This window comes from Eschrichtius robustus, chromosome 3, assembly GCF_028021215.1.
Source record: "Eschrichtius robustus isolate mEscRob2 chromosome 3, mEscRob2.pri, whole genome shotgun sequence".
Lineage (NCBI taxonomy): Eukaryota > Metazoa > Chordata > Mammalia > Artiodactyla > Eschrichtiidae > Eschrichtius > Eschrichtius robustus.
Genome location: NC_090826.1, coordinates 25,323,038 through 25,344,229, shown reverse-complemented (window position 1 = coordinate 25,344,229; position 21,192 = coordinate 25,323,038). Strand labels below are relative to the sequence as shown.

The window sequence follows — 21,192 nt, the reverse complement described above, 5'->3', positions numbered from 1 at the left end:
GACTGCTCTGGAGGGAGCCTTCCCATGTCCCTCCCCAGCATCCCTAAAAGAATGTGGTTTTTGGCTGGGGCGGGGGGTTGGAGAGGTAAGTGTTGGGAGTCGGGTGATACATTTTGCTGGGAAGCATCACTCTAGGGACCCCTCTCTGGACAGCTGCCCCTCAGGGGGAGCACATGTGCCACCCTCCTAAAGGTGCACCCCAGACAGTGGTCACAGTAGGGCACACCAATGACAGCCGCCTGAGAAGTACCTTCTGAGGGTCACCCGACTGGGCGGGCATATCTCTGTGGTGACCTGTCTCGGGGGGCATGCTCCTGAGAGGCACCCTTACGTGGGAATTTACACCTCTGATAGTTACCCTTCTGGGCACACCCCCTATGGTCATTTTTCTGGGGACACTAGGGGGGGCCACCAGCAGCCCCCCACCTTTGCCTAGAACGGGGACAGAGGGCTGGGGGGCTGCAGGGAGGAGTCAGGGGCTGCGTGGAGACTGCCCTCCCCTGCAGTTTCTCATGATTTTTCTCTCCAAGGGTCTTCAAGGAGAGCGAGGCCTCAGGGGCCCGACAGGAGAGAAGGGGGAACCGGTAAGCGGAGGCAGCAGGGGATGGAGGTAGATGAAGAGCCCTGGGGAGACGGAGGTTGGGACCCCCGGGATGGCTGCTGGGTGGAAGACGGGAGGTGGACTCCTTCTTTTGAAACTCTTTGCCCCTCAGCCCTGATTCCCTCAGTATTGGGGGATCCCTCAGGATCAAAGGAAGTTGATCTCCACGTGCCCTGACTCCCTGTAAGGGGCAAACACCTCCATCCCTGGGGGCTTTCTCCCTCCCTCTTCCTGCAGCGTTCAGCATGCCCCTTCCACTGCCCCCACCCGGGTCCTCATCATCCCCTGCCCTGGGCCTTCTCCTCTGGCTCAGCTCCCAGCGTCCAGGACTGGGGTGGTGATCACAACCGAGGGGAGCTGGGTCTGGGGGAAATGGCCCAAGGGGGTGGCTGTAACCGGGGCATCTGCTGAGGGGCAGCTCCAGACCGTCGGGCCTTGGCCGCCCTCACAGCCAGGGATGGGGACAGAAATGTTGGGGGGCTGGCCCATCATGTCTCCCTTTCTTTGCAGGGTCCTCCAGGGCAACCTGGCTACCCAGGTGCCATGGGCCCCCCGGGGCTGCCTGTGAGTAAGGGGAGCCGGGTCTGGGGTTACCCGAGCCGTGGGGTGGTGATCAGGACCAGCCAGGCTTGGGCATCCTCAGCGGGCTCCCTCCTTTCCGAGCATTTCAGCTGGTGTCTCTGCCAGGCTGTCTGTCCAGAGCAGCCCCCACCCCATAAGCCCCCTTGGTGGTGGAGCTTGGCCTCCCTCTCCGCGTTGGGGGGCCCACCACAGTCGCTGCACATCAAGGGCCAGACTCTCAGAGCACCCGGAGCCTCCCAGACTAGGAGAGGACAGAGGTCTGCCTCCCCGGGGGCGGGGGAGAGTTGGGGAGATCCAGCGGAGGCGCCTGTTAGGTGGACGTGACCCCCGTTCCACTGAGTGGCGGTGGGAGGCCGCAGAGGCGCCCCCGCTCCGCTCCGCTCCGCTCCGGGAGCAGCCCACCCCTCTGGCCCCCCAGCCTCGTCCGGGGCGCCTTCTGCGTCTAAGCGCCAGTCTGTGTGCCTGCTGCAGTCTCCACCCCTCGCATCGGCGCCGTGGCAGGCGGACCACGGGGCTAATTCCCTCTCTCTTTGCTGCCTGTCAGGGCATCAAGGGGGAGCGCGGCTACGCGGGTTCCCCGGGAGAGAAGGGAGAATCGGTGAGTGCGGGAGGGCAGCTCCCTCCGCGGGGGCGGGAGGAAGGGCTTCAAATGGCCGGTCCCTGTCCGCCGCCTGGAGAGCTTCCCAACCGCCCCTGAACGGGAGACGTGACCCCGGCCTCCCGGCCCCCTGACTCGCTCCAGCTGCGTCTCAAGCAGTCGGCGCTGCCCGCTGGTTGCTGCGGGGGCAGAAGCTGCGAGGAGGAGAATCCCGGCAGGTTTCGTGGAGACCGGCAGAGGGGCCGCCTGGGGGCAGGGGGCCAGAGTCAGCGGGCAGGGGACCTCCTCCCTCCCCCCGCAACGCCCACAGGCCGGAGAGCCAGGGCCCCCACACTGAGCACAGGAGCTGGGGCGGTCATCAGATGGGGACACCGAGGCTCACGAAGTGACGTGGCTCACCCAGGGTCCTGCAGCTAGTTAGTGAATTAGGGCCGAGCCTGGACTCGAACCCAAGTCTGTGACAAACCTCCCAAGTCTTTTGTCTTACCTTCCCCCTCGCACATGCTGGTGAGGCCCCGGTGGGATGCAGCAAACCCCATTGTGCATTTATTCAATAACAAGTCTTTCTCGTGGGCCTTCTGGGTGCCAGGCTCTGTTCTGAGGATGCCTTGGTGGATAAAACAGGCAGTTGAGCCCTTGGTCCTCAGGGAGCTCACGTTCCAGTGGGCCAGGTAGATAACAGATGAGTAAACAGCTACATATAAATTTTGAGAGGTAGGACCGGTGGAGAAAATCAAGCTGGGTAAGGAGCTGGAGCCATGAACAGGAAGCATTAGACAGAGGGTCAGGGAGGCCTCTCTGAGGGGGCGGCATTTGAGCTGAGCCCTGAATGGAGCTGCGGGGGTGTGTGGGAGCACAGACAACCAGCACATGGTTGTCTGTGCTGGCGAATCCCAGAGGGAGAAGCCACGGGTGAGGGTACCTCAGGGACAGATTCGAGCCATCGAATGATTTGGTAAGGTTTCGAGAGACCTAGAAATGGTGGGGGATGGTGGGCATCCTAGGTAGAGGAGACAGTTGTGCAAATGCCCAGTGGTATGATTGTATAGTGTTCAGGGAACTGCAGTCTGGCCAAGCCAGGCAGAAGGTAAGAAAAGGAGAGGGAGGTGAAGCAGGGAAGGGTGGTTGGTATCAGATCACAGGATGCCTCAAAACCCAGCATTCAGTTGGCAGAGGGGAGCCATGGAGGATGTTGGAGCAAGAGAGTATTATAATCAGAGCTGTGTTGAAGCAGAGGAGATGGCAGCCTCTTGCTGGCTGGATTAGAGCAAACCAAGAGATGGCAGAACTAGTTAAGAGGCTGGTTCAGTAGCTCAGGCAAGGGAAGGGAAGCCTGAACAGACCAGGGAGAAGAATCCTGCAGCTTAGAGGGGCATCCCACCACGTCCCTGCCTCTGCTCTGTGCCCCGTCCCCTGCCCCATCCCCTGGTCTCCCGCCTGCCCCAGTCAGAGTGACCGATTCTGCTCCTTTTTGTCACCAGGGCCCACCAGGATCTGAAGGCCTCCCAGGTCCCCCAGGCCCAGCAGTGAGTGGGGAAGGGGACAGGGAGATGTGGACATGGGGATCCCTGATCCTGCCCTGGGGTCTGGGGACAGGAAGGTTGGGTTCTAGATGCATTGTTCTCTGTGGTGACAGGGTCCCCGAGGAGAACGAGGACCCCAAGGGAACTTGGGTGAGAAAGGTGACCAGGTGAGTGGTGGCAGGGACCTATCTAGCTGTCCTCCCCCGATGGTCACCCTCATGTACGGGGCGGGGTGGGGGAGGGGGCGCAGTGACCAGCTCTAGCCTCCCACCCCCCACCATCCTTGAGTTGTAACCTCTCACCTCGTGCCCAGAGCCTCACCTGCTGGCCATTTGGGGCAGAGTGGAGGACAAGGCCCGTGACTTGAGGCAGCCTCACGCTGTCATTCTTTCCACCTGGGTAGCCAGGCAGGAGAGAGAGGGTGGCACAGCAAACTGTCCCTTGCTTTCTTCCCCTAGGGATTTCAAGGCCAGCCAGGCTTTCCAGGCCCACCGGTGAGTGCACACACAAAGCCAGCTCTGTCCGATGTGATCCCATCTGTGAGGGGCAGGCTTGGCCAGGCCAGGCTGGGTGAGGGTGCGCCTAGGGAGGGGAGGGAAGAGGCACGGGAAGAACAGAGGAATGGCCTGGGTGGCCAGGCCTGATTCCAGGAGCCAGGACCTGGAGAGCAGGGCCTCCTGCGTGGGCCCCAGCCCAGCCGCCCAGCCAGACGTAATGCTCCTGGGTGGTGTTTCTGGGAAGTCAAAAACGCATCACATTAACAGTGGTGAAACACACCCAGGAGGAAGAAGGAAGGGGAGCTGCTTTCCAGCCCCGCTTTCATTCCTGCCTGCTTCTTTGTTGATTTAGGGTCCCCCTGGATTCCCAGGCAAAGCTGGAGCACCTGGCCCACCTGGCCCCCAAGCGGAGAAGGTGAGCAGGACCCCAAGTTGGCCACAGTCACAGCTCTGAGCCATCAGAAATTCAAGGACTAATTCAGTTACATCAAGGGTGGGCAAAGAGACCTCCAGGATGAGCCCAGCAGCTGCTGTAGGGCAACAGGGCCGGGGCAGACCAGTGGGCCCCTAGGGCTGACAGCTGGGCCCAGGATGCCCACTGGCCTCTGTGCCGCCGAGGTTCCCACCCAATGGGAGAGCGTGGGTGGGGAGGAGGCAGAGGGGTGTAGTGAGAGGTGGGCCACTAGATGCGACAGGCCAGCCCCGGCCAGCTGCAGCTCCTCCAGGGGAGGGCGAGGAGTTGAGGGAAGGAGGGAAGCACATCCAAGACTGGGCACCCCGGGCCCTTCAGCAGGAGGAGGTCTGGGCATTTGCCTTCTGGGTCTGACCACAGCAGGAAAGGGGAATGGGCCTCCTGGGAAGCCATGCTCAGGGTGTCCCCAAGGGCCAGAGAGGGCAGGCGTGGCCTGTGACCTGGTGACAAGGGTGGGAAGGAGCAGCAGCTGGGGGGCCCCCGCACTGGCCGCCCCTGGGTTTGGCTAGATAAACTTTGGGACTAGCTATGCCTTGCTCTGGAGGCTGACATCCTTGTCTCAGCCCATCCTCTGGGCTCTCCAGGTGTGACAGGTGGGCAGTGTAATGAGGCCCCAAATTGACTTCTAAGCTTGGGGTAGGGGAATCATAGCCCACAGGGAGGGGCAGGAGATCTGCAGCTTCTTGGGGAGCCTCTTTCCTCTGAAAGCTGGAAAGGACTTCTAGAAGGGCCACCTTGGTCTAGGTTCTCACTGTTCGGGTGAGGAAATGAAGCCCAGAGAGGCTGAGGGCATCCCAGGGATGCACAGGGAGACAGTGACGGAGCTGAGACTTCCCTCCCAGCTCAGGAGAACCCTCAAGCCCCTGGCTGCGTCCCCCCACCCCAGAGCCGGCACCTATCAGCTATGGTTGAGGCAGTGGCGGGTGCCACCTCCCTTCCCTTCTCTGTGGGGCACCTGAGTGGCGGCCCCTGCCAGAGTCTTCCGTGCTGCCTCTGTGCCCGAGTGCTGCTTGCTCTCCTTAGGCCGGTCATTGCAGAGACTCCCAAACCTCTGGCCAGCGGTTCTCCATCCTGACTCCCTGTGGGGCTGCCATTTCCTGGGGCTGTGCTGACCCCTCCTGGTAGCTGGTGGCATGGCAATGCCACCCAGAGCCCTTTCCCCCCCCCCCGCCCCCGTGGGGTCTCTAGCTGGATCCCTTCCCCTTGGTGACCCCCACAGCCACTGCCCCAGGGAAGCCACCTTCTCCCCACTGGGGAAATGCTGCCGCCTCCCCACTTAGCTACCTGCCTCCCCCTCTCTTCTCCGATAAACATTTGAATTCACACGTTCGCTCTCATCATTCCCCTGCTTTGAACCATCAGTGGCTCCCCAGTGCCCGTAGTGGTGTTTTTCAGACTTTATTTTGTAGTCCCCAAGGCTTTTTGTCACACAAAATCTCATATGAACGCTCAGTCTCTAAAACAGATGCAAGTGGAGCTGCTCTGGCTAAGGCAAGGGTAGGGGTCCTGGAGTCCCACCCCCTTGGCCTCCACTTTGTGCCCCCAGCCCCTCCAGGCTCCTCCAGGAACCCCCAGGCCCTGAGAAGTACAGTTTGAAAACTAACGGTCTGTTTGATAAAATCTAGTACAGGGTTTCAGGGCCCTCCTCCAGCCTCCTCTCCGCCCCCCACCCCCACATCACACGGGCTCCCCAGACACCCCAGCTAGACCAAGCATGTGAACACCTCCCAATCTTTATCCTTCTCTGAAGTCCTCTGTGGCATGCCCTTTTCTCCTAAACCTACCCAAATCCCAGCCGTCCTTCAGAGCCCAGCACCTGCTAACTCTCCTGTGACACTTTCCCTGCCCCCGACCAGAGTGAGCTGCTCCCTCTCCTCAACTCCCAGGGCCCCTTTCTCACACAAGGCACATGGACTGTCGCAATGCCCTTGATGGTCCTGGGCCTGTGACTCTCGCTGGACCGTGAGCTCCTCGAGGGCAGGGCCCACCCTTTTTCCATCTGGGGGAACCAGAGGCCACATAGTGCTTGGCACCTGGCTGGGGTCAACGTGAACTGAATGTGTGCCCTCACTTCAGCCCACATTACCGAGCACCCACCAGGCCAGTCCTTGGTCAGCCCTGAGGAGGGCGCTGGACCCAGTAGGCTCTGTCTCTTCCTCGTGGAGCAGTGCAGAAAGGCGGATGCTTGGCAGATGAAGACAGATTTTCTTGGGGGAGGGGTGTGTGGGATACAGCCAGTTAGGCCAGAACCGAGCTGGGGTTCGAAGCCAGCTGTCCTGACTTCCAGTAGTCACCGGGCCCCGTGGCCGGGGTCTCTTGTCCTGCCGGTGTGTGTCAGGGGGAGGGAGGGGGGCAAGGCCCCGCTGACCTTGCTGGGGGGCTCATTTCCAGGGCAGTGAAGGGATTCGAGGTCCATCAGGCCTGCCTGGTCCCCCTGGACCACCAGGATCTCCCGGGATTCAGGTGAGCATGTGCGCGCTTAGCCTGACAGGTGTGTGTGTGTGTGTGAGTATGTGTGTGTGCTCATGCACGCATGTGTGTGTGTGTGTCTGTGTGTGTGTTTTAGGGGTGGGAGTTGGGTGAGGGGTGGAGGGGGTGAAGAGGGTGGAGGGGCTGGGTTAGGCCTCCCACCTCCTAGGGCTCCAGCACAGGCGTGCAGGAATGCCTTTTTCCCATTTCCAGGGCCCTGCCGGTCTGGATGGTCTGGATGGGAAGGACGGCAAGCCTGGCGTGAGGGTGAGATGGTGGGCCCAGGAGGGCACCCCCTTCCTTCTCCTTCCTTCTCCAAGAGCCAAAGTCAAGGGAACCCTGATGAAGGGAATTGAATTCCACTGCCCCACACCTCTTTCAGGAGGTGCCCCACCTTCCCTCGGTCTGCCTCTCACCACACCCCACTTCTCTGATGGCACCAGAGCCCCCTGGTTTCTCTGTTCTCCCAGTTGCCTTAACCAGGTTGGATGAGCTGGGTCTCACCAAAGGCAGGCAGTGAAGGGAGTAAATTTATACCCAGAAACTCAATCAGCTGAAGAAACTAGGCTGGGTGTCAGAAAGAATAGGCTGCAGACAGGGAAGGACTTGAGTGTCCCTGGCTCCTTGGATCTGATTTTTCTGGGGCATCTGAAAAGGACGGGGCCATGGCAAAGGGCAGAGCATCAAGGTCAACCCCCTTCTGCACCCAAAAGAAGGAAAACTGAGGTTCAGAAAGGGACCGGGATTCACTTGGAATGCACAGCCAGTCAGAGGCTGAGCCTGGCTTGGAATCTTCCCTGTGCCCCATGCGACAATCCCTCCATCCTTGGAGAGCTGGGGGAGGGGCTGGAGAAAGGGGGAGACTGATGAATGAGTGGGTACAAGCTGGACAAAGCTCTTGTCTCAGTGCCCCTGGTCTCTTTCCCTAGGGGGACCCTGGTCCTGCTGGCCCCCCCGGACTCATGGGACCCCCGGTAAGTTGAGCTGCAGGAAGGAGCGGGGAGCTGGGAGGTTCCAAAGCTGGGCAGGTGCCCTGATGGGTGGGGCAGCTCAAATCCACATCCCCTGTGGACATGTTATGACTTTGGATGGATTTGACTTGTTTAACCTGAGGAAAGAGGAGTGGGAAGTGGCCTCTGCATGAGGTGAGGGACGTGGCAGCTCCTGCTTTTTCTTCCAGGGCTTCAAGGGAAAACCGGGCCATCCCGGCCTCCCAGGACTGAAGGTAAGGGCCTGGTGACTTCTGCCAACTGGGTTTTCTCGGCTTTTCTCAAGGTCTGACCCCGGGCAGATGTGGCAGTCTAGCCGGAGTGGAGTGCCACCTGACCCTTGGCTAAGATGCCATCCCAGCATCCAGGCCTTCTGAGGCCACCGGTGCCTGGCCGACTGGGTTGGGGCTTTGCCATCTGCCAGCCCGAGGGCATCAGAGGGCCCCTGGCCAAAGCCGGGGCATGTGGCAGGACTCCTCTGATGTGGGGTCAGCTTGGGGTGTGGGAGCCAAATGGAGGTCTGGTGAGCCTCAGTTGCCCCTCTCTCCTGCAGGGTGACTGTGGAAAGCCTGGTCCCCCGGGCAGCAGTGGCCGCCCCGGAGCAGAGGTAAGGGCCTGGGGTCTATGCGTGCTGCCTTTAGACAGCCCTTGGGTTCTGCTGAGTCCAGGACGCAGCCACTGCCTCCCCCTTCGCTGGCGAAGTGGCAGCCTCCTCTCCTTGCCTTCTGGGGGAGGTTTTGCCCAACACTGCACATCTTGACCTTCCTCCTCCGGTTTTCTCTCCCTACGGGCTATTGGGTCATTAACCCATAAAGGCCTGGGCTCTACCTTCCCCCTCCAGCCATACTCATGGGCAGTGCTGGTCCCCTGTCCCCGGAAGGCTTAGGCCTAGAGGCCCGGGCTCAGCGCAGCTCTTCTGGCCATTGGTGTTCCACCTGCTGTGCTCAGCGTTCTCCTACCTCACAGTCTGTGTGTGTAAGTCTGTTTCTGTGTTGTTTCTTCCTCTCTCTCCCTCCTGCAGGGTGAGCCTGGTGCCATGGGACCCCAGGGAAGACCCGGCCCCCCTGGACACGTTGTGAGTTAATCTGTTTTCCTCTCTGTCTCTGTGAGAGTTCAGGCTGTGTTGGGCTGGGTGGTGGTGGGCAAGCTGGTGATGACCCAAAAGAACTGACCGCAGCAGCAGTGCCAGCCGTGTAGAGCAGTAAGGGGCTCTGGGCGCACCCATCCAGCGGTTCCCCGGCTTTTCGCCATTTTCTTATTTTCTGGGCACATTCGAGTTTGCTTATCAAACAAAGATCATTCAGTTATTCAGCAAGTAATTATTGAGCACCTGCTCCATACCAGGCACTGTTCCAAGCCCTGGGCTACGGTGATGAGTGAGATAGACAAGTCCCCTGATCCCAGCGCTTCCACACAGGCACAGCAAACAGATTAACGCGGAAGGATCAGGCGGTGATGTGCTGTCATAGGGAGGGCCTGGGAGGCGACTTTACCGGAGAAGTGGCCTTTGAGCAGAGGCCCGAATGACAAGACGGAGCCAGATGTCGAGCAGTCTGGTGGAAGAGCATCCCGGCAGGGGTGCATCTGCTGCAAAGGGCCTGAGGCAGGGAGGGCTTGGGGAGCCCCAGAGTCAGCGTGGCGGGAGTGGAGTCCGAGGAGGGTGTGAGTGGGAACGGGAAAGCTGAGCTGGGAGAGGACGTGATGCAGATGGTGGAGGACCTCGGGGGCATGGGCAGGAGGGGGAGGGCGCGCAAATGACAGCAGAGGTGTCAGCGGAGGGATGATGGCGGTGGAGCTGGTGGCAGTGGACAGATCCCGCAAGTGTCTGGAGGTAGATAGAGGACTTGCTCATGACCTGGATGGCGAGGGGGCAGGAGGCGGTAGAAGGAGAGGAATCAAGGGTGACTCCTGTTCGGCTTGGGCAGCTGGGTGAGTGGGTGGTGTATTTACTGAGAAAGGGTGACTTGCAGAGGATGTTTATTAAGCAATAATGGCTTTCCCGTCTACTTCACTCATCTGCAACACAGATGACTGCCAGTGGGCGCCTTTGATCAGTGTGACCATGCCGAGCTGGGTGGGATTCCAGAGAGCCCTATTGAGGCTGGCTGTACACTTTCCAGAAGGCTTTTGGAAATGTTAAGAATAGTGCAGAACCCCAAAAAAGGAATTCTCGGGTCCTCATCACTATTTTTATGGATCTCAAGGTGTCCAGAGACCTTGGATTGGGGACCCCAGGTCTAGCCCTGTCCCCTCCATGTTACAGATGAAAGAAGGAATCACACACTCTGAATTGTGTCCACATCGGAGACCCCCTGGGGGGTTGGGGCTGTGCAGGGTTCCTCTTCCCACCTCTGTCCATCCAGCCCAGCCCCCTGCTGTGTGCCAGTCCCAGTGCTGGACATTCCTGCCTTAGGAGGCTTGAGATGAGTAGAACAGAGCCTGTGCCTCTGGAACTTTCCATCTGGGAGCATGGAGGGAAGTGCTCTGAGAGAGACCTGGGTGCCCTGGGGTTCAGAGAAAGTGTAGCTCTGACCACCAGGGCGGTGACATTTGAGCTGAGCCTCAGGGGCAGGATGTGGAGAGATGGGGCAGGCCGGAGCCCTCCTGCGTGTTTCAGGCTCATGGCCCTCCAGCGGTAGGTGAGCGGCAGGAGACCAGGGAGCTTGGGGCTTCTCTGCGAGGACGTTGGAGTTGGTGCTGAGCCCTTGCCCCTCACCCCTGCTGCGCAGAGGAAAGCTCCTGGTCTCTGCTCTTCCCAGAGAACAGAAGGAAGGCGGCAGGGGGTGGGGGGGGAACTCAGAAGACACCCAGGCCCACGTACCATGTACTTTACGCCCTCTGCACTTGGCTCTGGCTCCCAGATCATCCCCTCCGTGCAGGCCCCAGAGGTACCACTCGGCCTGCGGCAGGCATGAGGGTCTTGTGTGTTCAGGGCCCCCCAGGCCTCAGCTCTGGCACGGGTCAAATGCAAGAGCAGAAGGAAGGAGGGTTCGGGGAAGAGAATGGAGCAGTCATAACAAGGTTAGGACGTGTTCTTGCTGTTGGTCCTTCGCTGCCTCCGGGGCCTTATTACTGGAGCCTCTTTCCATCCCACTGACTTGGCTCTCTTTAGGGGCCCCCGGGGTCTCCAGGCCAGCCAGGCCCAGCTGGGATCTCTGCAGTGGTGAGTGGCGTGCTCCCCTTGTCCCTCCCTCCCCGGAGTTTGGCCCTGCTCTGCTGCAGGCTCCTCGCAAAGGGAGCCGCGTGGGGTGGGGGGTGAGGGCTGGAGAGCAGCATGTCCCCAGCCCCCCTCCTTCCCTGGCATCGGCCTCTCCTGCGTCCAGACATCTCCCTCACTGGCCTGTCATGAAGACCTTTGGAGAAGCCTGGAGGCCATCCCAGGGCCCTTCCCCAAGTTCGGGCAGCGCCACCTCCCCGTGTGCGGCCTTAGGGTGGGGGCCATGGTCCCTGGCGCACAGTGTCTGCCTCTGGCTGCGTGGGGTTCACTCTTCCCTCTCACCATCCCTGTCTTTTTCCCTAGGGCCCGAAAGGAGACCGAGGATCCACTGGAGAAAGGGGCCTTTCAGGTCTTCCGGGCCAGCCTGGTCCCCCTGGACACCCTGGCCCCCCGGTAAGACCCTACATCTTGCGGCACAGCCCGGGGGAAAGGGCCAGTGGGCTTTGTCAGTTGCGCGCAGCCCTGCACTTCCGGGGTCTCCAGGGAAGGAGAGGCATTTAGCACGGACGATGGCAGCTCGGAGATTGTGCCTGAGGGTCATGTCCTATTTGGAAAAAAGGACAAGCTGTACAGGCCAGCACTGGGCCGACCACACAGCCGACCGCTGCTTCCCGCCATGCACCGCTGTACAGATCCCCCCACTAGGTGTCGGACAGGGGAGACTGGCCCCTGTTCCACCCCTGCCCCCCTCCCCAGGGGAGCTTGTTGGTAACCACAGAAAACCTGTAAATGTCAGGCACCAGAAACGCTGCGCTACTGCTGGAGCTCTTGCAACAGCTCAGAAACCGCTCCTTAGTTTCAGCTAGAGTTTATACTAAGAGCTGTGATATATTGGTCACTGACAATGTGCTGAATGGTGACCTACGTGCTTGACATTTTGTCATTTAATCTGTACCGCAACCCTATTTAGTAGGTCTGATTGTCCCCATTTTACAGATGAGGAAACCAGGGCTCAGCAAGGTTAAGTAGGTTGTCCAGAGTCACACAGCTAGTGAGTGGAAGAGGCTGCCTGACCCCAGAACTTGTGTCCGGAGCCACTCTGCGACACTTTCTCTTTCAAAGGTTCCAGACGGGTGGCCACATCAGGTGGAACTGACTGCCAGTCTCAGGGATGAAAAATCTCCCCGGGGACTGAGGCAGGGACCCAGGTCTCCTAGCCCCCAGGTCAGGGTGTTTTCCACCCAAGCAGACTTCCTTCTGGGGAGCAGTAGCAATGCCCCTGGGGCTGGTGCCCTGGAATGGGGGGCGGATGACTCTAGCCCATGCAGGAGTAATCGGTCGGCCCATCTGCCAAGAGGGCCGAGCCTTGCCTCCCACTCATCTGATTCCTGCTGCGGACCCCGGGCAGGGAGGTCCCGCCAACCCTCCATCCCTCCTGCCTACAGGCTCAGGAGCCTCCAGGGTCCCGGGATGAATCTGCCAGTTGCCTTGCAATCACAGATTCCTCTTCCCCAGCATCCCACTAGAAATGGGCAGGGCCCTGGAGGCAGCCTCTCCTGTTTTGGGGAGGGAGCGGACACTGAGGCTGCCCTGGCCGATCTCTGGGACCTCATCAAGGCCAGAGATTCAGAGTTCACATCTTCATTCAGCAAACATTGAACATACACTCAGAGCCAGGGAATGTGCGAGACGCCAGGATCTCAAGCAAAGAGCAGGGCAGGCGCAGTCTGCTCTTCTTCCCCCATAGAGCTCAGTCAGTGGGGCGGCCGGGAGCAGGCTGGAGGGTGGGGTGGGGTCTGAGTTTCCACAGCCTGTGCCTAGAGTGTTGGGGGGAGGTGGGGAGGATCGTGACTCCTTGGTGGAACTGGGGCTGGCCATGCCTGGTGGGCGAAGTGAGGCATGAAATGCCAAGCTGGGTTGGCACTCACCACAGCTCCATTGCTCTCTACTCCCCAGGGTGAACCTGGTGCAGATGGTGCAGCTGGCAAAGAGGTACCGTTGTGCTGGGCTTCTCCTTTTCTCTTGGGGATGCTTCTTCTTGCTCTTAGCTTTGCCCTGACCCCTCTTCATTCATTCAGTAAATGCTCCCTGTATGCACAGACTATCTCTGGACAGATATACAGGAAACCGGGGCCCTTGTTCTTCTGGGGAGAGGGATTGGGGACTAGGGGAGAAGGATGAGAGTGAGCCTTGTTTTTCACCCTTTTTCTTTTTTACCATATACTTGGTCAAAAAGAGCCAATAATAATAATAATACTCCAAATAAACATTTCTTGGGCACCAGCTCTAGCCAGGCCCTACCTTTCATTCTGATTTCTCACCTCTTTTTGTCTGTGACAAGAAACCCAACCAACACGATCATACACGGCCACACCCCAGGAACATGAGTCTCCCTTCCAGATGTCCCCGCTCTTGCTGGCAGGGAGGTTGGCATCCTTTCTCACACAGAGCCCAGTGGACACGGCCTGGGGACCTAACACTGTGGGAGGTCCTTTCACGGCACCTGTCTTTCCTGGACAGCTTGGAGACGCTGCCCAGACTTGATCCCTGACTTTTGCTTTCTTCTAGGGACCCCCTGGAAAACAGGGAATCTACGGACCCCCTGGTCCAAAGGTGAGTGGGCACTGGCCGGGTTTGAGAGGAGAAGCTCATGAGTTGATTAAGCCCAACTCTAAGCTCTGACTTTAGCCATGGAGGGGAGACACAGGAAGGCCAGTGGGCAGGGAAGAAAGTGCGCAGAACTTGGAGCAACCTCGTCTCTGACAACTTCTCTCGTGGGGCTGTTCCAAGGTTCATTCAATCCTGATTGACTGATTCATTCATTCATTCTGCGAGCATCCACTTGGCCTTGCTTACCCGCCAGGCCCTCTGTCCTAACCTTGGGCAAACAGAGGTCCCTGAACAATAGGTGCCCACTTAGTCCAGTCACACTTACACTGGAGCGTGGCAGGTTTTACCGAAGAAGATTAGACGTAGCACCGTGGGATCAGAGGGAGGGAGCAATCAGCTCAGCCTGGGGCGTCAGGGAGGCTGCACAGGGAACAGGGACATTTCAGCTGAGTAGGAGGAGTGCACCGCAGAGAGAGGAGGGGAAGGCAGTCCAGGCAGGGAGGACTAAGACACATGGCCGAGTCAGAATCATAACCAGTGAGGTGTGGCTGGAGGTGCAACGAGGCTGGAGAAGATGTGGTCAGGACCGCATCATGAATGGCCTTGAATGCCTGGCCAAGGAATTCAACCTTTATCCTGAGGGCAGTTGGGAGCCATCAGAATTTCTAAGTAGGGAGTAACAACATGAAAACTGTCCTTTAGAAGGACTGCTTTGGGGGCAGCGACATGGGGCAACCTGTCAAGATCCTGTGGCCACAGTCCAGAGGGAGACGCTGGGGGCCAGGTAGGGGGCTGAAGACAGGAGCAGATTGCTGAGACATCGTGAGGGAGGCTTGACAGTACTCGGCAATGCTGGACTGTGCTTCCTGTCCTTGTAGGGTGACCTGGGACCTTCCGGGCAGAAGGGCCAGGCAGGGGAGAAGGGAAGAGCTGGCATGCCTGGCGGGCCTGGCAAGAGTGGCTCCATGGGACCTTCTGGGCCGCCGGGTCCTGCAGGAGAGAGAGGCCACCCTGGATCTCCGGGACCTGCAGGGAGCCCTGGTCTGCCCGGGGTACCTGGCTCCATGGTAAGGCGGGGAGGCTGGCAGCCATGGGCACTGGCCCACAGAGCAGGCATGCGGGGTAGAGCGTGGACCATTTTAGAAGCTCTTGCTGACACTCTACAGGAAAGAGCATGAGCCCCTTATGGGTGGTTCTTAACTGTGTGGGCGAGTTGAGGGGATTGGGGACCCTTTCCCCAGAAAAATGCACTGACTTGTGAAATGTTTTGTACCACTTTAGGGGGTTAGGACAGTGGGTTAAGTATCTGTAGGAGGCTCCTGGGACCCTTGCCTCCCTTCCCATCCTTTACTTCCATGAAGTCCATCCCCAGGGGAGATGAGCCCCAGGCTTGGAAGTATAATTGAGGCAGGTTTCTTCTCTTTCCTCAGGGAGACATGGTGAATTATGATGAAATCAAGAGGTTCATCAGACAAGAGATCATTAAAATGTTTGATGGTAATTGGCAGCCGGCTGGGTGGCAGTGGGCGCTGCTCGCCCTTCCCAGCTGCTTCTCCACCCCGCCCCGGCCTCCTTTTCCTTAAAGCTCAATATCCTCCTCCCCACCCCCACCCCTACTTACCTTGCTCTCCCACTTATAGGCATATGCTCAATTAGGCTTCAGCCTTTCCTGTCACCTGCTCAGTTCAGAGACAGAATGATTCCCTTCTGCCCTCCCCAAGCCCCCACTGGAGCAGAGGAGACAGCCGAGAAAATTGATATCAAATGAGTCGCATAGAGTGAGCTCTAAATAAAGGGGCAAGCAGCAGCTCTAAGAAGGCTGCTGTGGTTTCATTTTAAGCTTTTTTTCCTGTTCATTTGTTTGTCCAAAATTGACAGGCTAGGGACTGGGGAAAACATGGACCTTTCCAGAAGGGGCTAGACATCTTGCTTGGGAAGCAGACCTTGAATGCCAAGCAAGGAGTCTGAACTTTATTCTGAAGCCAGTGGTGAACTCAGGAAGGCCACTGGAGAAGAGAGATGCTGTAATCAGATCTCTGCTTCAGGAAGCTCACGGAGGAGAGCAAGGTGGGGCTAGGGCACAGGAGACCACTTAAGAGATCCACCCACACGTTCCTTGCTCTGACATCCCTCTGAAGAAAGGCTGTCTTGGATTCCATGCTGGGGGCCTGTCTGTAGCATCTGCAGTCGTTCTGAGTCCCTGGGGGCGCCCTGTGACCTGTCCCCGTCCTTTCTTACAGAGAGGATGGCTTACTACACCTCCAGGATGCAGTTTCCCATGGAGATGGCAGCAGCTCCGGGACGACCAGGGCCCCCAGGGAAGGACGGTCCCCCGGGCCGGCCAGGTGCCCCGGGATCACCTGGGCTCCCTGGTCAGATTGGCAGAGAAGGTCGGCAGGGCTTGCCCGGGTTGAGAGGTAGGTCTGCCGTCTGGTTATTGAGGTGCATACCTAGCTCTTGGGGGCAAACACGAGCATTGCATGAGGTCTGTTGTGAATATGGCATTTGCGTGTATACGTGTGTTTCAAATAGTCCTACTGGGTGTGTCATTGTTCTACTCAGGGATGGGGCCTCTTATTTTATTTCTTTTGTTCCAGGATTGCCTGGTACCAAAGGTGAAAAGGGAGACATTGGTGTTGGCATTGCAGGAGAAGTTGGTCTCCCCGGCCCCCCAGGTAGGAGAAGCCAGCCTTTGAGACCATGAATCTGGAGCAGTTGAGATCGCCTTTCTTTATGTTCCTTCTATAACATAGTTGTGTAGAACCTGAAGTAACCACAGGCCTATCAACCATCATTTAGAGTAATGCCACTGCGTGTAAGATACTCTACGAGGGCGTGTGTGTGAGTGTGCGTGGGGAGGGGGGCGGGTGTTGGAGATGCGGTGGAAGACCCAGTGCCTGCCCTCAAGTCCTAACCTGGGCTAGCACCACGCAGTGGAAGAGAGCTGGATGTGGTGGGGCCAGGGAATGCAAGTCCAGGTCCTGCTCATCCTCTTACTGGCTCTGTGACCTTGACGAGCCTAAGAGAGAAATGACTAAAGCTTGATAACCTGGCTCTGAGATGTAGCTTCACCACTTACCAGGGGGGTGACCTCTTTGAGCCTGTGTCCTCGTCTCCAAAATGAGAAAATAGTTTCTTTCTCATGGAACTGTTGTGAAGATTCGATGAATAATGCAGAAAAAGCACTTGCCTTGTGCCTGGCACGTGGAAACTCTGAATAAAACTAGCCAGTAGTATTATTGTTATCGTTAAACTAATGTAAGGATCAGATCAGGTCTTCATGAAAATGTGGCGTAACCGGAGAAATATTTATCAAATGTAAGGTATTATTTACCATGACTATTATCTTTTCTTTTCTTGTCTGGGTTTCCTGATTTTCCTTCTCTGACTCCTTCCTCCCTAGGTCCTCAAGGTCCTCCAGGATACGGCAAGATGGGTGCAACTGGGCCGATGGGCCAGCAAGGCATTCCTGGCATCCCTGGCCCCCCAGGCTCCATGGGCCCGCCGGGCAAGGCCGGCCACTGTAGCCCCTCTGACTGCTTTGGGGCCATGCCAATGGAGCAACAGTACCCACCCATGAAAAACATGAAGGGGCCTTTTGGCTGAAATCACCATTTCCATCAGATGAAGGACTCCATTGGGAACAAATGGCTAAAACTTATAGGATTCTGGATGGGTTGTGAATGTTTTGGGTTTTCAATTGCTATTAATATTTTTTTATCAATAAACAAAGAAACAAAACTATCTGCAATCTCACTTCCAGTGGGGTTTCTCTGGGGCTGCAGCTGCATCTCCCTGTCATCCTCCTCTTGTCACTTGGTCCCAGGGTCAAAAGAGGGCATTTCCTTCATCGTCTGTGGTCAACCAGTCAAGCTGTGGGATGCTGCTATATAGGGGGCCCCCAGCTCAGCTCTCCTCTCCAGATACTTCTGAGTCAACCTTTGGGCCTCTGGACCTTGTGTCCTATCCTTCATGGCACACTTCTCCAAGTCAGAGACGGGGCATCACTCAGCCTCTTCCCATGGGTGAGCCAAAGGCGGGTTTGAAGACCCTGCTTGCAGCTCATAAAGGCCCCTCCCTATTTGCTTCCCTAAAGAAACCAGTGTTTGGTACCCCACCCATCTCTTCTTGGGTGTGACCCAAAGCCAATCCAGGTGCCCCTTGGGAACTGCCACTTGCTGCTGAGGTGCATTCATCTGCCTGGCGGCACCTCCAAGCATGCACGGTCTCTTCTTGCGGCTCCAGTAATTCCATGATTAGAAAGCCTGTGCAAACAGGAGGAACAATAGGCCGCAGCCCCTGGCCCAGGCAACGAGGGACTGCTGCTTCTCCAGGAAATGACATGGAAACTCCTGCCTGTACCAGTGCATGGCCCTGTCACCAGCTCTCCTGGATGGCGCATGACATCTTTCGTTATTCTTTGTTAATCTAGCTCGTGTGGTGCTTTTCCTGTACCTCTCAGTCTAGGCCTTCAGAAACAGATTGCATCAGTGCAAAGGGGTCATGGGCAAGCCACGATCAGATCTGAATTCATTGTCCTCAAAGTCCACTGGGACTTTGGTGATCTATCTGCTGCCTCCTTCTCCATATGTAAAAAGGCTAGGAAGAGAAAAAAAAAGACAGCAAGTTGAATATTACAGAAACGTTCTATCTCAAGCTTCTTCCTTTTCCGCTTTTCAGATCTCTTGTCCTGATGGGCTGGTTGCTCTGTGAGAAATCAACAGGGCACATCCAGAGGGACTTCCAAAGAAAGCCTTTTTACTGGCCCCAGCTTTCTGGAAGGTTTATTCAAGTTGGATAAACTTCAAAGGGATCACAGAGCAGGCTGAGAAATATACCCAGAGTCCAGATGCTTATCCAAACTGCCTGAAGCCTTCAAACTGGCCGTAAAATCTCTCCTGAGCTGGCGTTTCCAGCACAGTTTTGAAAATTCCCTTCTCCCATTGAGCCCCAAATACCGAGAGCTTTTCAGAACCTTTGCCCTGTTTTTCTTCCTGCCAGGAGCAGAGGTGTGCCGATGGCCAGGGAAATGCAATCAGGCAGACTCCTGAGTATGCCAAGTGCCTCACATGATGTTTCTAGATAAAGGAGGAGCCAATTCTTATTTTATCTCTCACCAGCAATTCTCAGTTAACCCTGATTCTAACATAAAACATTAAAAAGCAAACTCATCCTCTTTGCATTGAAGTAGCAGCCAGTTTTGGACAGCGGATGAGGACAGATGTTAAAGTGCTCCCATTGGAAGGCCAGCTTCCTTTCCACCCAGTCTGTGAAGCACTGACCGATGATGGGCCTCATGATAAGGAGCACGTTGGTGTGAGTAGAAAGAAAGGGAAGCAAGGACCAGCTGTTGAATTGAGCAGGTTGGCTTTGAAGGCCAGAGGGGGAAAATCGCTATGAGGAAACATCAAACTCAAGCCCTCTGAGGACCACCAGGGAACCGATCCTTACAGAGTAAATGATGTTTTCTTCACTTTTCTTCTTGAGTCAAATTCATACTACTCTTAGGGGGTTCTGAGACAGGCTAGGTTTAAGCTTTCATGATTTGAGTGTTGGTCTCCCTGGAGTTTGAAATTGCTGTATTCTCTTGGACCATGAAGAACCAGATGGAAAGCTGAATTTTATAGTCTCTGTTACCGTGGTCAGCAAAAAAAAAAAAAAAAAAAAAATCCATGGATTTTGCTGGTAAGTTCAGGAGCTGGGTAAGCTTTTAGAGAAAGGGAGGAGGGGTGCACCCCTTCCCCTCCTTTCAGGCAGCTCTCTCACTTTCCCACCTGTCTTCATTTCTTAGTGTATTTATTCCAGGCTTTGAAGGCAACACACAGATCATTCAGATTGGCAATATCTAACTTGACGAGTCCATTTCATCCTTCTACTTTGTGCTCGGAACTGTACCAGGCTCTGGGGATTCAGAGGCAAACTAGACAGATAGGATCCCCCCCTCCACGGTGTCTAGGGGGAGAGCAGAGAGTTAAACAAGCAGTTACAATAACGTGGGATGATGGGGCAGTACCAGGCGCCAGGGGAGTACAGAGCTGAGAGACCTAACCTTGTCTAGACAGAGATCCATGTAGGCAGAGGGAACAGCACACGTCAAGGTCCAGAGATGACTGAGGACAGCACGCTGAGTGATGAGAGACAGTGCATGTGGTTGGAATGTGGAGTGAGAGCGGGAGAGACATGGGAAGCAAGGGTTTCACGTGAGGCTGTGTCGAGCCAGGTTTGCCTAACAGGGAACTCTTAATTTGAGAAACCCTCTGCTCTGTAAGATGCAGAAAAGGCTGCTGCATGTTTATTCTGCAGAGAAAAACCCCCGAATTTGATGCCTTCTGGAATTTGTCTTCTTTTCTGTCATAATATTTTTCCCTGTCACAGAACTCAACAGAATCTATTTAGACTCTTCACATGTGGTCCATTAACCCCCCTATAAGACTAGCTCTTTTTGTCGTTGTCCTGAATAGTTTATGGGAATAGAACGTATCAATGCAGCCTCCGTATGATCCTATAATGGAAGGGGAGTGTGGCCAATTGTCTGCTGTTCTCATTTTTCTGTTGGTTCTGTGGAAAGCTACAAATCACGCTCTGATCCAAGGCATGCAACTGGAATTTAAATTTTGGAACTGAATCTAGTCAGAATCAAAGAGAATTAATTCCATAATAATTAAGTGGGTATTGGTATTCCTTCTCAGTAAGCAATACTGGAGCTTGGTGCTGAGACAGGAGGCCTAGAGGGAATGATGTGTCTCCATGGGTGGCCATAGTTTCCAGTGGATGGTCCTTCCATTACCAAGCTATGCCTCACCACGGGGCTTCCATGAACTCAGGAAAGTACTCTGTGCTCTAAAAAGGGCTGGAATCCAAGTTTCCCCCTTTGGCTAAAGCTGAAACAGAAACAGGAACTTCTCCACCCACCTCTGTCTGCTTCAGGTAGCTGAGGTTTTGGAAATGAGTTAATTGTTTTTCAGTCTTTGGAAGATCCTGATCTCCATTTTACCCAGCCCTCTCCAAAATCAACACACCTGGTCCTGCTGCAGGTCTTCCGAGGCACAGCCCTCGACTTGGCTTTGGCTGGTCTCTGACTGCCTGAGAGATGACTTGGATACCCTTGCCCCCAAATAGCACAGACATCCAATAGAATGTCCTCGTATGAGCCCTGTGATGGGCAGAGCCCGGGGCTGGGGTGTGAAATTCTCATAGCTTAATCCTCAGCACCTAGAACAGAGCCTGGCAAATGGTGGGAACTCAACAGGTTAATGTTTGTGGAGTAGAATGAGCGTGCCTCACACGGCTCCAGTTTGCAAGCCAGGTGTCACTCTTCTCTCTCCCTTGACCTTCAACCCAGACTACAGGGCTTCTTCCTTTCTGAGATTTTGCAATTCGATTCCACCAGTTTTTTGAACTGTCTATGTGGGCGGGGGTGGGGGTAGGCTGGTTTACAAAGGTAAAGAAGATAAGACCTACCAACTCCTAAGTACTGAGTAGTTAAAAGGTTGTGGACCTGGCTTCAAATCCTGCCTTCTGCATTTCCTTTTGATAGTTGGGAAGTCACTTAGCCTCTCTCAGCCTCAGCTCCTGATTATAAATGGGTAATATAGTATCTATGTCAAAGGACTGTGGTGAAAATGAAACACACTGTACTTAGCACAATGCTTGGCACCTAGTAAGCATTCAATACAGGATACTACTACTAATAA

The 21,192-nt window shown here is 56.2% G+C and overlaps 1 protein-coding gene across 4 annotated transcripts in view; it reads left to right on the top strand.

Moving 5' to 3' along the window:
• COL16A1 (collagen type XVI alpha 1 chain) overlaps positions 1-17,242 on the top strand; it is a 51,042-nt gene extending 33,800 nt beyond the window's left edge. For all 4 annotated transcript variants that reach the window (XM_068539369.1, XM_068539367.1, XM_068539368.1 and 1 more), the window contains 22 exons: positions 531-584; positions 1,112-1,165; positions 1,728-1,781; positions 3,263-3,307; positions 3,418-3,471; positions 3,763-3,798; positions 4,154-4,216; positions 6,665-6,736; positions 6,956-7,009; positions 7,672-7,716; positions 7,923-7,967; positions 8,285-8,338; positions 8,753-8,806; positions 10,844-10,894; positions 11,252-11,341; positions 12,845-12,880; positions 13,457-13,501; positions 14,377-14,565; positions 14,929-14,995; positions 15,739-15,915; positions 16,096-16,173; positions 16,902-17,242. In XM_068539369.1, the coding sequence (XP_068395470.1) occupies positions 531-584; positions 1,112-1,165; positions 1,728-1,781; positions 3,263-3,307; positions 3,418-3,471; positions 3,763-3,798; positions 4,154-4,216; positions 6,665-6,736; positions 6,956-7,009; positions 7,672-7,716; positions 7,923-7,967; positions 8,285-8,338; positions 8,753-8,806; positions 10,844-10,894; positions 11,252-11,341; positions 12,845-12,880; positions 13,457-13,501; positions 14,377-14,565; positions 14,929-14,995; positions 15,739-15,915; positions 16,096-16,173; positions 16,902-17,104 (1,620 nt within the window). In that variant the 3' untranslated portion in view covers positions 17,105-17,242. The remainder of the gene's footprint in view (positions 1-530; positions 585-1,111; positions 1,166-1,727; positions 1,782-3,262; positions 3,308-3,417; positions 3,472-3,762; positions 3,799-4,153; positions 4,217-6,664; positions 6,737-6,955; positions 7,010-7,671; positions 7,717-7,922; positions 7,968-8,284; positions 8,339-8,752; positions 8,807-10,843; positions 10,895-11,251; positions 11,342-12,844; positions 12,881-13,456; positions 13,502-14,376; positions 14,566-14,928; positions 14,996-15,738; positions 15,916-16,095; positions 16,174-16,901) is intronic.
• The last annotated feature ends 3,950 nt before the right edge of the window (positions 17,243-21,192 follow it).